This window comes from Pungitius pungitius, chromosome 1, assembly GCF_949316345.1.
Source record: "Pungitius pungitius chromosome 1, fPunPun2.1, whole genome shotgun sequence".
In the NCBI taxonomy this organism is placed as follows: domain Eukaryota; kingdom Metazoa; phylum Chordata; class Actinopteri; order Perciformes; family Gasterosteidae; genus Pungitius; species Pungitius pungitius.
The window spans coordinates 5,781,425-5,798,126 of record NC_084900.1 but is presented as its reverse complement, the minus strand read 5'-3'; the positions used below and the strand labels follow the sequence as shown (position 1 = coordinate 5,798,126).

The 16,702-nt window shown below is 44.1% G+C and overlaps 1 protein-coding gene across 1 annotated transcript; it reads left to right on the top strand.

Moving 5' to 3' along the window:
• Positions 1 to 573: 573 nt before the first annotated feature.
• LOC134133031 (uncharacterized) lies at positions 574 to 14,346 on the top strand (the record flags this gene model as incomplete). The annotated part of the gene is made up of 2 exons (XM_062566345.1): positions 574 to 1,564; positions 13,964 to 14,346. Coding segments are annotated over 2 exons (1,374 nt in total), but the record flags the coding sequence as incomplete, so codon positions are not given.
• Between the last annotated feature and the right edge of the window lie 2,356 nt (positions 14,347 to 16,702).

Here is a 16,702-nt window from a genome sequence, read left to right as displayed (position 1 = left end):
ACAACAACAGCAGCCCCAACAACTGTTTTACCAACTACAACAGCAGCCTCAACAACAACAGCAGCCCAAACAACAACTGCTGCACAAACTACAACAGCAGCCCAAACAACAACTGTAGCTCAAACAGCAACTGCTGCACCAACTACAACTGCAGTCCCAACTACAACAGCAGTCTTAACAACAACAGCAGCCCAAACAACAACAGCTGCACCAACTACAGCCCTAACAACCGTTGCACCAACTACAACTGCAGCCCAACCAACAACTACTGCAGCAACTACAACTGCAGCCCCAACAACCACTGGACCAACTACAACTGCAGCCCAAACAACAACTGCTGCAGCAACTACAACAGCATTCCCAACAACCGTTGCACCAACTTCAACTGCAGCCCAAACATCTGCAGCCCAAACAACAACAGCTGCACCAACTACAACTGCAGCCCAAACAACCACTGCTGCAGCAACTACAACTGCAGCCCAGACAACCGTTGCACCAACTACAACAGCATCCCCAACAACTGCTGCACTAACTACAACTGCAGCCCAAACAACAACTTCTGCAGCAACTACAACTGCAGCCCCAACAACCACTGGACCAACTACAACTGCAGCCCAAACAACTGCAGCCCAAACAACAACAGCTGCACCAACTACAACTGCAGCCCAAACAACAACTGCTGCAGCAACTACAACAGCATTCCCAACAACCGTTGCACCAACTTCAACTGCAGCCCAAACATCTGCAGCCCAAACAACAACAGCTGCACCAACTACAGCAGCAGCCATAACAACCGTTGCACCAACTACAACTGCAGCCCAAACAACAACTGCTGCAGCAACTACAACTGCAGCCCAGACAACCGTTGCACCAACTACAACAGCATCCCCAACAACTGCTGCACTAACTACAACTGCAGCCCAAACAACAACTTCTGCACTGACTACAAATGGAGCCCAAACAACAACTGCTTCAGCAACTACAACTGCAGCCCAAACAACAACAGCTGCAGCAACTACAACAGCAGCCCCAACAACCACTGGACCAACTACAACCACAGCCCCAACAACACCTGCTGCAGAAACTACAACAGCATCCCCAACAACTGTTGCACCAACTACAACTGCAGCCTCGACGACCGTTGCACCAACTACAACTGCAGCCCAAACAACAACTACTGCATCAACTACAACAGGAGCCCAAACAACAACTGTAGCTCAAACAGCAACTGCTGCACCAACTACAACTGCAGTCCCAACTACATCAGCTGCACCAACTACAACAGCAGCCCAGACAACCGCTGGACCAACTACAACTGCAGCCCAAACAACAACTGGACCAACTACAACCACAGCCCCCACAACACCTGCTGCAGAAACTACAACAGCATCCCCAACAACTGTTGCACCAACTACAACTGCAGCCTCGACGACCGTTGCACCAACTACAACTGCAGCCCAAACAACAACTACTGCATCAACTACAACAGCAGCCCAAACAACAACTGTAGCTCAAACAGCAACTGCTGCACCAACTACAACTGCAGTCCCAACTACATCAGCTGCACCAACTACAACAGCAGCCCAGACAACCGCTGGACAAACTACAACTGCAGCCCAAACAACAACTGCTGCACCAACTACAACAGCATCCCCAACAACTGTTGCACCAACTACAACTGCAGTCGCGACAACCGTTGCACCAACTACAACTGCAGCCTCAACAACAACAGCAGCCCAAACAACAACTGCAGCCCAAACAACAACTGCTGCACCAACTACAACTGCAGTCCCAACTAAAACAGCTGCACCAACTACAACAGCAGTCACAACAACAACTGCAGCCCAAACAACAACTGCTGCACCAACTACAACAGCATCCCCAACAACTGTTGCACCAACTACAACTGCAGTCGCGACAACCGTTGCACCAACTACAACAGCATCCCCAACATCTGCACTGACTACAACTGGAGCCCAAACAACAACTGCTTCAGCAACAACAACAGCAGCCCCAACAACTGTTTTACCAACTACAACAGCAGCCTCAACAACAACAGCAGCCCAAACAACAACTGCTGCACAAACTACAACAGCAGCCCAAACAACAACTGTAGCTCAAACAGCAACTGCTGCACCAACTACAACTGCAGTCCCAACTACAACAGCAGTCTTAACAACAACAGCAGCCCAAACAACAACAGCTGCACCAACTACAGCCCTAACAACCGTTGCACCAACTACAACTGCAGCCCAACCAACAACTACTGCAGCAACTACAACTGCAGCCCCAACAACCACTGGACCAACTACAACTGCAGCCCAAACAACTGCAGCCCAAACAACAACAGCTGCACCAACTACAACTGCAGCCCAAACAACAACTGCTGCAGCAACTACAACAGCATTCCCAACAACCGTTGCACCAACTTCAACTGCAGCCCAAACATCTGCAGCCCAAACAACAACAGCTGCACCAACTACAACTGCAGCCCAAACAACCACTGCTGCAGCAACTACAACTGCAGCCCAGACAACCGTTGCACCAACTACAACAGCATCCCTAACAACTGCTGCACTAACTACAACTGCAGCCCAAACAACAACTTCTGCACTGACTACATCTGGAGCCCAAACAACAACTGCTTCAGCAACTACAACTGCAGCCCAAACAACAACAGCTGCAGCAACTACAACAGCAGCCCCAACAACCACTGGACCAACTACAACCACAGCCCCAACAACACCTGCTGCAGAAACTACAACAGCATCCCCAACAACTGTTGCACCAACTACAACTGCAGCCTCGACGACCGTTGCACCAACTACAACTGCAGCCCAAAAAACAACTACTGCATCAACTACAACAGCAGCCCAAACAACAACTGTAGCTCAAACAGCAACTGCTGCACCAACTACAACTGCAGTCCCAACTACATCAGCTGCACCAACTACAACAGCAGCCCAGACAACCGCTGGACCAACTACAACTGCAGCCCAAACAACAACTGCTGCACCAACTACAACAGCATCCCCAACAACTGTTGCACCAACTACAACTGCAGTTGCGACAACCAATGCACCAACTACAACAGCATCCCCAACATCTCCACTGACTACAACTGGAGCCCAAACAACAACTGCTTCAGCAACAACAACAGCAGCCCCAACAACTGTTTTACCAACTACAACAGCAGCCTCAACAACAACAGCAGCCCAAACAACAACTGCTGCACAAACTACAACAGCAGCCCAAACAACAACTGTAGCTCAAACAGCAACTGCTGCACCAACTACAACTGCAGTCCCAACTACAACAGCAGTCTCAACAACACCAGCAGCCCAAACAACAACAGCTGCACCAACTACAGCCCTAACAACCGTTGCACCAACTACAACTGCAGCCCAACCAACAACTACTGCAGCAACTACAACTGCAGCCCCAACAACCACTGGACCAACTACAACTGCAGCCCAAACAACTACAGCCCAAACAACAACAGCTGCACCAACTACAACTGCAGCCCAAACAACAACTGCTGCAGCAACTACAACAGCATTCCCAACAACCGTTGCACCAACTTCAACTGCAGCCCAAACATCTGCAGCCCAAACAACAACAGCTGCACCAACTACAGCAGCAGCCATAACAACCGTTGCACCAACTACAACTGCAGCCCAAACAACAACTGCTGCAGCAACTACAACTGCAGCCCAGACAACCGTTGCACCAACTACAACAGCATCCCCAACAACTGCTGCACTAACTACAACTGCAGCCCAAACAACAACTTCTGCACTGACTACAAATGGAGCCCAAACAACAACTGCTTCAGCAACTACAACTGCAGCCCAAACAACAACAGCTGCAGCAACTACAACAGCAGCCCCAACAACCACTGGACCAACTACAACCACAGCCCCAACAACACCTGCTGCAGAAACTACAACAGCATCCCCAACAACTGTTGCACCAACTACAACTGCAGCCTCGACGACCGTTGCACCAACTACAACTGCAGCCCGAACAACAACTGCTTCAGCAACAACAACAGCAGCCCCAACAACTGTTTTACCAACTACAACTGCAGCCTCAACAACAACAGCAGCCCAAACAACAACTGCTGCACCAACTACAACTGCAGTCCCAACTAAAACAGCTGCACCAACTACAACAGCAGTCACAACAACAACTGCAGCCCAAACAACAACTGCTGCACAAACTACAACAGCAGCCCAAAAAACAACTGTAGCTCAAACAGCAACTGCTGCAGCAACTACAACAGCATCCCCAACAACTGCTGCACCAACTACAACTGCAGCCCAAACAACAACTTCTGCACTGACTACAACTGGAGCCCAAACAACAACTGCTTCAGCAACAACAACAGCAGCCCCAACAACTGTTTTACCAACTACAACAGCAGCCTCAACAACAACAGCAGCCCAAACAACAACTGCTGCACAAACTACAACAGCAGCCCAAACAACAACTGTAGCTCAAACAGCAACTGCTGCACCAACTACAACTGCAGTCCCAACTACAACAGCAGTCTTAACAACAACAGCAGCCCAAACAACAACAGCTGCACCAACTACAGCCCTAACAACCGTTGCACCAACTACAACTGCAGCCCAACCAACAACTACTGCAGCAACTACAACTGCAGCCCCAACAACCACTGGACCAACTACAACTGCAGCCCAAACAACAACAGCTGCACCAACTACAACTGCAGCCCAAACAACAACTGCTGCAGCAACTACAACAGCATTCCCAACAACCGTTGCACCAACTACAACTGCAGCCCAAACAACAACTTCTGCACCGACTACAACTGGAGCCCAAACAACAACTGCTTCAGGAACTACAACTGCAGCCCAAACATCAACAGCTGCACCAACTACAGCAGCAGCAGCCATAACAACTTCTGCAGCAACTACAACAACATCCCCAACAACAACTGCTGCAGCAACTACAACAGCATCCCCAACAACTGCTGCACTAACTACAACTGCAGCCCAAACAACAACTTCTGCACTGACTACAACTGGAGCCCAAACAACAACTGCTTCAGCAACTACAACTGCAGCCCAAACAACAACAGCTGCAGCAACTACAACAGCAGCCCCAACAACCACTGGACCAACTACAACCACAGCCCCAACAACACCTGCTGCACCAACTACAACAGCAGCCCCAACAACCGCTGGACCAACTACAACTGCAGCCCAAACAACAACTGCTGCAGCAACTACAACAGCATCCCCAACAACTGCTGCACCAACTACAACTGCAGCCCAAACAGCAACTTCTGCACTGACTACAACTGGAGCTCAAACAACAACTGCTTCAGCAACTACAACAGCAGCCCCAACAACAACTGTTTTACCAACTACAACAGCAGCCTCAACAACAACAGCAGCCCAAAGAACAACTGCAGCCCAAACAACAACTGCTGCACCAACTACAACAGCAGCCCCAACAACCGCTGGACCAACTACAACTGCAGCCCAAACAACTGCAGCCCAACCAACAACTACTGCACCAACTACAACTGCAGCCCCAACAACCACTGGACCAACTACAACTGCAGCCCAAACAACTGCAGCCCAAACAACAACAGCTGCACCAACTACAACTGCAGCCCAAACAACAACTGCTGCAGCAACTACAACAGCATTCCCAACAACCGTTGCACCAACTTCAACTGCAGCCCAAACATCTGCAGCCCAAACAACAACAGCTGCACCAACTACAGCAGCAGCCATAACAACCGTTGCACCAACTACAACTGCAGCCCAAACAACAACTGCTGCAGCAACTACAACTGCAGCCCAGACAACCGTTGCACCAACTACAACAGCATCCCCAACAACTGCTGCACTAACTACAACTGCAGCCCAAACAACAACTTCTGCACTGACTACAACTGGAGCCCAAACAACAACTGCGTCAGCAACTACAACTGCAGCCCAAACAACAACAGCTGCAGCAACTACAACAGCAGCCCCAACAACCACTGGACCAACTACAACCACAGCCCCAACAACACCTGCTGCACCAACTACAACAGCAGCCCCAACAACCGCTGGACCAACTACAACTGCAGCCCAAACAACAACTGCTGCAGCAACTACAACAGCATCCCCAACAACTGCTGCAGCAACTACAACTGCAGCCCAAACAACATCTTCTGCACTGACTACAACTGGAGCTCAAACAACAACTGCTTCAGCAACTACAACAGCAGCCCCAACTAAAACAGCTGCACCAACTACAACAGCAGTCACAACAACAACTGCAGCCCAAACAACAACTGCTGCACAAACTACAACAGCAGCCCAAACAACAACTGTAGCTCAAACAGTAACTGCTGCACCAACTACAACTGCAGTCCCAACTACAACTGCTTCAGCAACTACAACAGCAGCCCAAACAACAACAGCTGCACCAACTACAGCAGCAGCCCCAACAACCACTGGACCAACTACAACTGCAGCCCCAACAACACCTGCTGCACCAATTACAACAGCAGCCCCAACAACCGCGGGACCAACTACAACTGCAGCCCAAACAACAACTGCTGCAGCAACTACAACAGCATTCCCAACAACTGTTGCACCAACTACAACTGCAGCCCAAACCGCAACTGCTGCACCAACTACAACTGCAGCCCAAACAACAACTTCTGCACCGACTACAACTGGAGCCCAAACAACAACTGCTTCAGGAACTACAACTGCAGCCCAAACATCAACAGCTGCACCAACTACAGCAGCAGCAGCCATAACAACTTCTGCAGCAACTACAACAACAACTGCTGCAGCAACTACAACAGCAGCCCCAACAACCACTGGACCAACTACAACCACAGCCCCAACAACACCTCCTGCACCAACTACAACAGCAGCCCCAACAACCGCTGGACCAACTACAACTGCAGCCCAAACAACAACTGCTGCAGCAACTACAACAGCATCCCCAACAACTGCTGCACCAACTACAACTGCAGCCCAAACAGCAACTTCTGCACAGACTACAACCGGAGCTCAAACAACAACTGCTTCAGCAACTACAACAGCAGCCCCAACAACAACTGTTTTACCAACTACAACAGCAGCCTCAACAACAACAGCAGCCCAAAGAACAACTGCAGCCCAAACAACAACTGCTGCACCAACTACAACAGCAGCCCCAACTACCGCTGGACCAACTACAACTGCAGCCCAAACAACAACTGCAGCCCAAACAACAACTGCTTCAGCAACTACAACAGCAGCCCCAACAACAACTGTTTTACCAACTACAACAGCAGCCTCAACAACAACAGCAGCCCAAACAACAACTGCAGCCCAAACAACAACTGCTGCACCAACTAGAACTGCAGTCCCAACTACAACAGCTGCACCAACTACAACAGCAGCCCAAACAACAACAGCTGCACCAACTCCTGCAGCAGCCCTAACAACCGTTGCACCAACTACAACTGCTGCCCAACCAACAACTACTGCACCAACTACAAATGCAGCCCTAACAACCACTGGACCAACTACAACTGCAGCCCCAACAACACCTGCTGCACCAACTACAACAGCAGCCCCAACAACCGCGGGACCAACTACAACTGCAGCCCAAACAACAACTGCTGCAGCAACTACAACAGCATCCCCAACAACTGTTGCACCAACTACAACTGCAGCCCAAACAACAACTGCTGCACCAAGTACAACTGCAGCCCAAACAACAACTTCTGCACTGACTACAACTGGAGCCCAAACAACAACTGCTTCAGCAACTACAACAGCAGCCCCAACAACCGCTGGAACAACTACAACTGCAGCCCAAACAACAACTGCTGCACCAACTACAACAGCCGTGACGACAACAGCAACCCAAACAAATTCAGCAACTACAAGATTAACCCAGACAACTTCAGCAACATCAGCAGCAGCAACAACAACTACTGCAGGCGCAACTACAACTGCTGCGACTACAACAGCAGCCCATACAATGTCATTAATGTCAACAGCAGCCCCAACAGTCTTAACTACAGATGCAGCAAATACAACAGCAGCCCCAACAAAAACCACAACTATAACTTTAGCAACTAAAACAGCAGCACCAACAAGAGCCACAACTATAACTGTAGCTACTAAAACAGCTGCACCAACAAGCCTCACAACTATAACTGTAGCAACTAAAACAGCAACACCTACAACTTCGGCCTTCCCAACAGCTACAGCTACTACAGATTTAGGAGTCACGTTAAGATACGTGACTTTCAGATCCCTTCAATCCCAATTTACTCCTGATTTGTTGAATTCATCTTCTCAGGGTTTTGTAAAGCGGTCTACAATGATCATGGAACAGGTACGTTTTTTTTCTTGGAATCTGATTCAACTACTGAATTTTTGTATCAAAGACCTCAATACTTATTTAATTCCTGTTTCTGCAGCTTCATCCCATGTTCTCTAAGACATTCCCTTCATACCAGTCCATGAAAGTGTTATCATTCAGGTATTGTGTTAAGAGATAGAGTATTACAATGTTTACAATTCAGTAATAGTGGCTAAAATCTAATACTTTAAATATTTTTTTTGTTTCTCCTTCTGCAGGGAAGGATCAGTCATCAACGACATTGAGCTTTCCTTTAATATGACGTTAGTTCCTCAAACCGTTGAGATTAAAGCATTGTTGACTGATGCATCTTCAACTGTCAGTGGCTTTGACATTGAAACTGCCTCAATCATTGTGAAAACAACACGTAAGTAGTAATAAGTAGAATATGATTAAAAATGTCTAAAGTTTCACAAATGTTTGTCAAACTAATGGTTTGTTTTACTGCAGCACCTACAGCAGCCACAACTACGACTGCTGCACCAACAACAGCGACAACTAAAGCACCTACAGTGATAGTTGTAACTGCAGCAGCCACAACTACGACTGCTGCACCAACAACAGCAACAACTAAAGCACCTACAGTGATAGCTGTAACTGCAGCACAAACAGCTGCTCCTATAACTAAACCACCTACAGTGGTAGGTGCGACTGCAACAACATCAGCAGCTACATCAGCAGCTACATCAACAGTGGTTCCAAATGCAGTAAGCCAGAAGATCAGTCTCATTACAGCATCCTGCCTAATAGTGTTGTCATGGTTACTGTAAAGCCAACAACACTGTTAGTGCTGATTTCCACTTGGATATACATCAAACATGAATGCGGTTACTGGTTAAACAAAAAAAAAAACTTTGTCTTCAACAAAGATCTGAGATTCCTTTACAGATGTGAACCTCCATTTGTCAGATGAAATGATAGTGATGAATTATACCAACTTTAAGCACCAGGTCTATTTTAATTATCACGACACTATAAAGCTAAACAAATGAATGGGGTGTTCTGAAATATAATAATTGCAATGCACTTAAAATGACTTTTGCTTGCATGAGCACAGAGCTTTAGCATTATTTAACATAATGAGGGCGACAAATGCTTTCTTTTGCCGTTTTTTTTCAACTAATAAGCCAAATTAGAAAGCAAAGCCATTAAATCTCTTCCAACCTTGTTTGAATGAAATTATATTTATGGTATTGGTATATTTACATGTAAAAATAAGGCCCTGTCGATTTTTTTATTTATATCATGTGTATTTATCTAATCATGCAGAGATGTATTCTGATGAATAATTAAAATAAATCTTTGAGCAACTTAAATAATTCTGTATGGTGTTTTTTAATTTTCGGCCGTAAATAGAAAGTGTATGAAGGAAGGTTTAATGTAAAGGACATCTAGTTTGCTAATCTTGAGAAACTGTTGGAAAATTTCTAGATTTTAAAAAATCATCCTTCCGATTAACCAAGCACATGGTTGTCGTTCTTTTTCAAGTGACAGATGAAAGCGGAGTTGGCTTTTAAAGTTAGTAGATCTAGCAAGAAAGTTGCTAAGTCGCATCCACTAACAGTTTTTGTTCTCAGGCCTCCCCAAAAGTAATTTCACAAGCATTATGAATGCACATATTTTTTAAATTTATATAATATAAAATGGGTTTGTTTTATTTGTTTAAGCATGCATGTCTTTATGTGGTTTTAGGGTTGCCTCTCTGAATTTCCCCATGTTTCCATCATCCGGCAGGTCACAAGATCTGAAGGCACCTTCCCATCGAATTGTAACGGACTGACGGACTGTCTGTCTGTCCTTTATGGACATTTTTTCCCTTCTGTTACTTTTACTTTTATATTTTTACTTAAGTAAAAAGCTTGACTTGATACTTCAACTTCTACAAAAGTATTTTAAACCTTGGTATCTATACTTCTGCTTGAGTAATGAATGAATACTTTGACACCTCTGCACCTCTTCTGCGCTGTATTTGGCGCCCCTGTTTGTTTTACTTTTGACGCAAAAAGCTCTTTCCATCTTCAGGTTATAAGCTTATAATAAGCTTCAGCTGTTTGTGGAAGTGGGAAACTTCAGAGATTCATGTGTGGTTGATGAACGGTACATTGTGAGGTAGTTAATTGGGCTTATTCTGCGATTCATGGCAAGTCAACAGCTCGCTAAACAGAATGTAGTCTGTGGCGTCAATCGTTTTACGTCCAATCTTAAATATAGTGAAAAGAAAAGGTTGATTCTTGCGTGCCCACGTCTCCAGAAGGCAATACTGGTTGATGAAACTGTCACTCATGATGACACGCCCCTCTCAGTCGACGCCCCGCCCCCTACGCCACATCAGGGTCAAAAGTCTGAATGTGAAGAAAAAAGAAGTTTTGAACCTGAAAATATAAAAACTGCAACCGAAAAATATAATACAGTGAATATCAAAAAATAAATACAAGTGAAGAATGAAAAAATATATTTTATTGTTGGATTTTTCAATGTTCAGCAACAAAACTTAAACTTTCGGCTCACATTTTTTTTCTCAAATGAACAAAACTTTTGACCTGGGTTTGGCTCCATAAGGAGGAAGCTTAATCCTTTATTGTGGAATTTCGTTAAGCACCATCCGACTCAGGGCAATCACTAGGCATAAGCTAGCCTCTTGCTACCTCAAACCTAGCTCAATGACTCATAATGGGCACGTTTTAATTTGAGAAAAACTTCATTAATATTTTGTTCATTCCATTGATCTAGAAGTACTGAAACATTGTGACATAGCAACAAATAATTAAACACATTCTCCCTACGTAAATCAGAAAAAAAGAAAGGAGAATCTTAGTTTCAGGGTTAGCTAAAACAAAAAAACAAAAATGGTTGTCCTGTTTCACTAGCCCTTTAAATACAACATCAGTTTTGTTTCTGCAGCTTGATCCTATTTTCATGAAGACATTCCCTTCGTGTAGGTCTATGAGTGGATTGCTTCAGGTATTTTTGAGAGATTATTTTACGATTCAACAATAGTGGCTTAAATCTAGTACTTCATATTGGTTTTTTTGGTTTCTCCCTCCACAGTCTAGGATCAGTCAACAACAACATTACGCTTTTCTTTAACATGACATTTGTTCCTCAAAAAGTTGAAATTAAAGAAACGTTGATCGAAGCAGGTAACGTCACCGGATTCGACATTGTGAACGCAATATGTAAGCAGTCATGAGTAGTTCTTGATCAACAATGTCTACATATTCACAAATAGGTATCTCAAGTGCTGAGTTTTAGGAATATTTAATATTATTTGATTAACTAATCTTATTGGGCTCACAAAATAAGTAAAACTAGCTGCCTTAGAAAGTAAAACCATAAAATTCCTTCCAGCGCTGTTTAAGTGAAATTCTATCATATAATGCTATACTTGTGTCATAATAATGTAGTGTCAATTTTCGCATTTATTCAAAGTGTATCACGTAATCATATGTTGCTGTATTCTGTGAAATAACATTGAGCTTTTACATTATTGTAAAAACTTTACATATTCAAAATAAACAATCTTTAGAACAACACTTTGCTGTAACATATACCATTTAAAATGAAGGGTGATCTAAATTTGAGGTCTGATAGGAATGAGGTGGAATCTGTATATTTCAAAGCTCTCCGGTGTCTCTGGTAGAAAGCGTGTTGTTGTTGCCGCTATTCATTGCCCAAATGACTCTGTCATCAAAGATTTTAGTGAAAGGCTGTTCTGTTCCTTTGACCCAATAAATAATGGATAGAATTTGTTAATTTTTAATAATAAACATAAACCTTTAAAATATATCCAACAGCTTCTACTTGGGATTTTCTGAATACTTGTTAGACTAGTGTCCTTTTTCCTGTAATTCAAAATGAATACGACTTATAGAAAAACAAATCTGGAGGCATTCATTTAGCGTTTTTTCAGACAACTTTTTCTACATTCTTCAATACTGTCAATCAAGATAACAAAGATTTTGTTTTCACAAAAAAGTCATGACTGATTCAACGATCTTTACGATATGCTTGACAGCATTTTGTGGGATGAATTATGTGAGGAAAATAATGATGATTTGGCATATACAAGGAAGTTATTGAATTTTCCTTTAGTCATTGTTTACCAATTTGTACGTGTAGCACGCAGTTTAGTCTGCACCTGACATTGGATAATCATTTCAGGATAATTGAATGATTCATATCCAACAAAAACGTAACTTCTTATTAAATATGGAGGTGTCAGTGGGCTGTTTTATTGGGAGTAACGAAAAGGTTCTCGATAGAGTGGTCCCAAATAAGAAGGGTGGTGAAATCAAAATCAAAATCACTCTTAAGGAGGAAAATCAACGGCTTCAAAACATTAACTGATCTATAACAAGGAACTAAAATTCTCTCCCAAGGGAGGCTGACAGACAAAGGACAAAACTAATGCCTATGAAGAACAAGGACTAGACTAAGGAAGTTAACGGAAAATCACTCTTTCGAGGTAGTCAAAACTTACGACACACTATGGCTTTGATTGCGACTTGGGAATTGGGAATTGGCTTTGGTGTTCAGGCAAGAGACAAAACACTTTGGCACAAGACAAAGGGAGACGCAGACTATTAAACACATGAGGGTTATGGGGAACAGGGGGACACAATCAGGAATCAGGGAAGAGGGGCAGGTGACACAAGCGGAAGGGCAAGTGATCTGAAACAAGACGGGAGTTAGACTTTCAAAATAAAACGAATAAAAGGAAATGACAAGCCAATAACCCAAGACAAGACAACCTCACAGCGGTATGAGAAAATCTACATATTAAAAAAAGTGACACATTTGAGAATTAGCTATTGAAATTAGAAATGAGTAGATAATAGCCAGACACTTCACAATTAAATAAATCTGTGATATGGGTAGGTAAACTTTCGCGATATGGTACCATAATTACATAGCTTTTTGTCATGCCCACTGGCATATGGCCCTGGTATACTGTTCTGTTATTTAAGATGAAGAAACTTTACCCTTATTCATCAACAGAGGGAGCCATCACAGCAAATGTGTTTTCCACAATCTCAATCACGTAGGTTTTCTAATTGTATAAGGCCAAATGGGTTTTACTTTCTGTGCTTTGAATCCATGGCATTATAATATATAAAGTCATTCAAACATTTATTTATATTTTTTAAATAAGTATGTATAACTTCCCTTTTCCAATTTATTATTTATTGTTTAGTTTTGTTATTGAAAGAAATAGCAATAATGAAATACATTTTCTGAAAGATTGTACTTTAGATGGCTTAGATTACAGCAGTATATTAGCAGTATGAATTGAATACAATTAAATAATATTGCAATAAAGTTGCAATGTCATGGTTGCACCTCAGGAAAAAAAAATGTGGGACTGACATGAGATGCAAAGTATTCCAACCAAATGCGTCTCATGTTACAGACCAACTAAAAGAACCGCAAAACGAGAGAGAGAGATTTTTTTTTTTTTTTTTTTTAAACTTTATTTTACGTAAAGCAATATCAATATGTGCACAATCTAACATGTATATAGTATAATCAATTAGACGATCTGGACACAGCTGTACTCCTACAGCATCTCTTTGTCAGTGGGCCGCCCCGCTCAGGATCCTCCTCAGCCGGACGGACGCCTCACTCGGTCCCGGTAGTGCTCCCCCCTTCTCGTTGAGCTTGAAGAGGAGCTTCCTCAGCCTGAAGACCTCCTGCTGGGTGAAGTCTCCAGCGCCCTTTTTTGTGCTACCGTGTCAGGCGGAGCGACCAAACTTCTCCAAGTCGGAGAAGTACTCCTCCAGCCTCACTCCCTTCTCATTCTTGGTGGCAAGCAGGAACTCCTTCACCTCCCCCGCTCTGTGCCTGGTGGTGACCGTCCCACCTGAGGAGACGCTGATGGCAGAGACCCACCTTGAAGAGGTGTCAGACTCCCCACCTCCTGCCTCCACTCTGCCCATCCCCACCTGACCGACGCCACTTGCCACCTCGATCGGCTGCAAACACGTATAAACTAACACAGAAAGAAACAAAAGTCCCACATACACACCACCACACATTCACACCATGAAGACCCGAAAATAAACTGAATTACAGCTAGAAAACACTATCAAACAAACCCCTCACGCCACGCTCGGTTCACCCAGCAGAGTGAGATAGAGACATTTAGACAAATTAGACATTTAAGACAAATTAAATATGCATTTCTTTACAGTTTATGCTAAATTATTTTGTAATTACAAAGCAAACGTAAATTACATTTTTCGTTCAATTTTACTTTTATTTCTTCGTATTTTATATGATATCATTTCTCCACCTAGTCCTGGGTCTTCCTCAGGGGTGGGGGGGCCTCTTCCCAGCTGGACGTGCCTGGAACACCTCTCAAAGGAGGCGTCCAGGGGGCATCCGTACCAGATGCTGTCACACTGACCTGCCAGCTCCGCCTTCCACACCTGCCCCCCATCTACAATCAGCCCCGCTACTTAAGCTACATACTTAAACTACATGGTCTCAGCTGCCGATAAACCCTAAAGAAGAAGAAGTACATGGTGTCAGAATTGCTTTTCCCTTCGACTTGACGACGGAAGATGGAGAATGCAAGCGTCCCCACGCCACGGATGGATTGGGATTCGTCTAACCTGCCCGACGCATGGAGGAAGTTTCGCCAGCATGTGGAGCTAATGTTCTCCGGCCCGCTGAGCGCTAGTGATGGCAAAGTGAAGCTTTCTGAACCAGTGAAGCTTTCCAGTCAATTGTATCGGAAAAAAGGTTCATTCATTCAATGCATCGCAAACTCTATGATGACCTCTGCTGATGACAACTTGTAGTGCATGTTTCAAATAGCCTACCAGAGTATTTTGGCCGACTCTCTGTGGGGTGAACATGATTATGAAAAGTTGAACCAATAAATCATCTAATACATACATGGAGTCCTATATGAATACAACTATTGTTTTTCAGTTTTGAATTGTGCCCTTGTTTGTGTTTTTCAATTCTTTGTACATTGGGAAGAAGTAGAAGAAACACTTATCTATGTGTCTTTCTGCACCTTTGTGCATGTATGTTTGTGATCATACAAGCAAAATAATTAATAGAAGAGATATATATATATATATATATATATATATATATATATATATATATATATATATATATATATGTAAGTAATATAATTTAAAATACCAGCAAGTGCTTCCTACTGCATGTGCAGTTCATGGCAGTCATAGAGACTTATCCGGGAAGTGATTTACAGAGGAAGGGGCAGTGATTGTACAGGTTTGTTATGACAGGATATTGAGGTGCTTGTGGACACATGGGATGGGGCATGAAATTATTTTTATTGAGATATAATATCCATAATTAATTCATAATTACACAAGACAAGTGACAGACTTGGCCTGCCTATTGCCAACCTTGTTAGAGCAAATTGAATGGCTCCCACATCTCGGGGCGAGCTCTTTGCCAAAAGGTTCCATTGTAAATTTGCTCTTTGCTATTTACAACAACACTGACTTTGACTGTATCAGACAGACAAGCCTGAATCCTGTTTCGCACCCATTTGAATCAAATCGAAGCGGTCACGTAACTGTGCGCCGGAACTAAGCTTCGGACGTCACTGATCACGTGATCAGCAGCGAACGAACCAAGCACCGATACATTTGCTTCGCCTTGCACTGCTTCATATTTCGACACAAGCTCCGAAGCAGGAGAGTCGGAGGTAACAACACTACTGAGCGCTAAAGAGGAGGAGGGAAAGTGCAGTTATCTACTCTTGTGGATCGGCGAGAAAGGCAGGGACATCTATAATACATGGACCCTCACGGAAGATGAGAGAAAGGTACTCCAGACGTACTATGCGAAATTTGAAGCATATGTGACGCCCAAAGCTAACCCCATTTTTGTGCGATTTAAATTCCACGAGAAGATTCAAAGGGATTGTGAAAGTTTCGACCAGTTTGTAACTGAGTTAAAGCTGCTGGTAAAAGACTGTAACTACCCCAATAGCGATGACATGATTAGAGACCGGATCGTTTTTGGTACAAATTCCCCAAGAGTCCGGGAAAAACTACTCTGTCATGGTCCGGCAGTGCCGGCGCTCCGCACACGCACATCACGCGCTGCGCGTAGGGCACCAAGTGCCTGGGGGGGCACCAAAAAATCTGGGACGGGAAAAATCATCACAGTAGGCTACTAGTATAAATAACAAATAAAATATGTCTAAAGCATGCTAATATGCAAAATCAATACAAAGTCAAAAAGTAATAGGCCTAGACCAAATTAGTGGAGAAAAAGGGGAACCTCCTGTGCGGCCCCCCCTCCCCCCACC